General features: G+C 36.3%; 1 protein-coding gene across 1 annotated transcript in view; it reads right to left on the bottom strand.

Moving 5' to 3' along the window:
* MAD2L1 (mitotic arrest deficient 2 like 1) overlaps nucleotides 1–380 on the bottom strand; it is a 7523-nt gene continuing 7143 nt past the window's right edge. Inside the window, exon 5 of the mRNA XM_003800058.1 lies at nucleotides 1–194. Coding sequence (XP_003800106.1) covers nucleotides 22–194 — 173 coding nt within the window. The 3' untranslated portion in view covers nucleotides 1–21. The remainder of the gene's footprint in view (nucleotides 195–380) is intronic.

Raw genomic sequence — 380 nt, 5'->3', positions numbered from 1 at the left:
ATGATCTGCCTCATCTCATCCTCAGTCACTGACAGGAATTTTGTAGGCCACCATGCTATTTACTTTGTGGATTGTAGTGGTAAATGAGCGAAGGCGGACTTCCTCGGAATTGGTAATGAACTGGGGTCCAGACTCTTCCCATTTTTCAGGTACAACCAAATCTTTGTCTGTATAGATCAGCAGATCAAATGAACCTAAATTGGGGATAAGATCATAAAAGTACATTATTTTTCACAATGAAAATTACCCTCCCAGTCTCTTTCAGATTTTGTTAACCCATTGTTAGAAGAGATAGTTTAGCCTGGTCACTATTTTTCTCAAAGGAAATTTCTCTTTACTAAAGGAAATATTGTACCCTTCAACTTTTTTTTTTTTTTTTT

Source organism: Otolemur garnettii, unplaced genomic scaffold (genome assembly GCF_000181295.1).
Source record: "Otolemur garnettii isolate 467f Iridium unplaced genomic scaffold, OtoGar3 scaffold00164, whole genome shotgun sequence".
Taxonomy (NCBI): Eukaryota; Metazoa; Chordata; class Mammalia; order Primates; family Galagidae; genus Otolemur; species Otolemur garnettii.
Note: the sequence above shows the minus strand (reverse complement) of the source record. Positions and strands in the feature narration are given on the sequence as shown.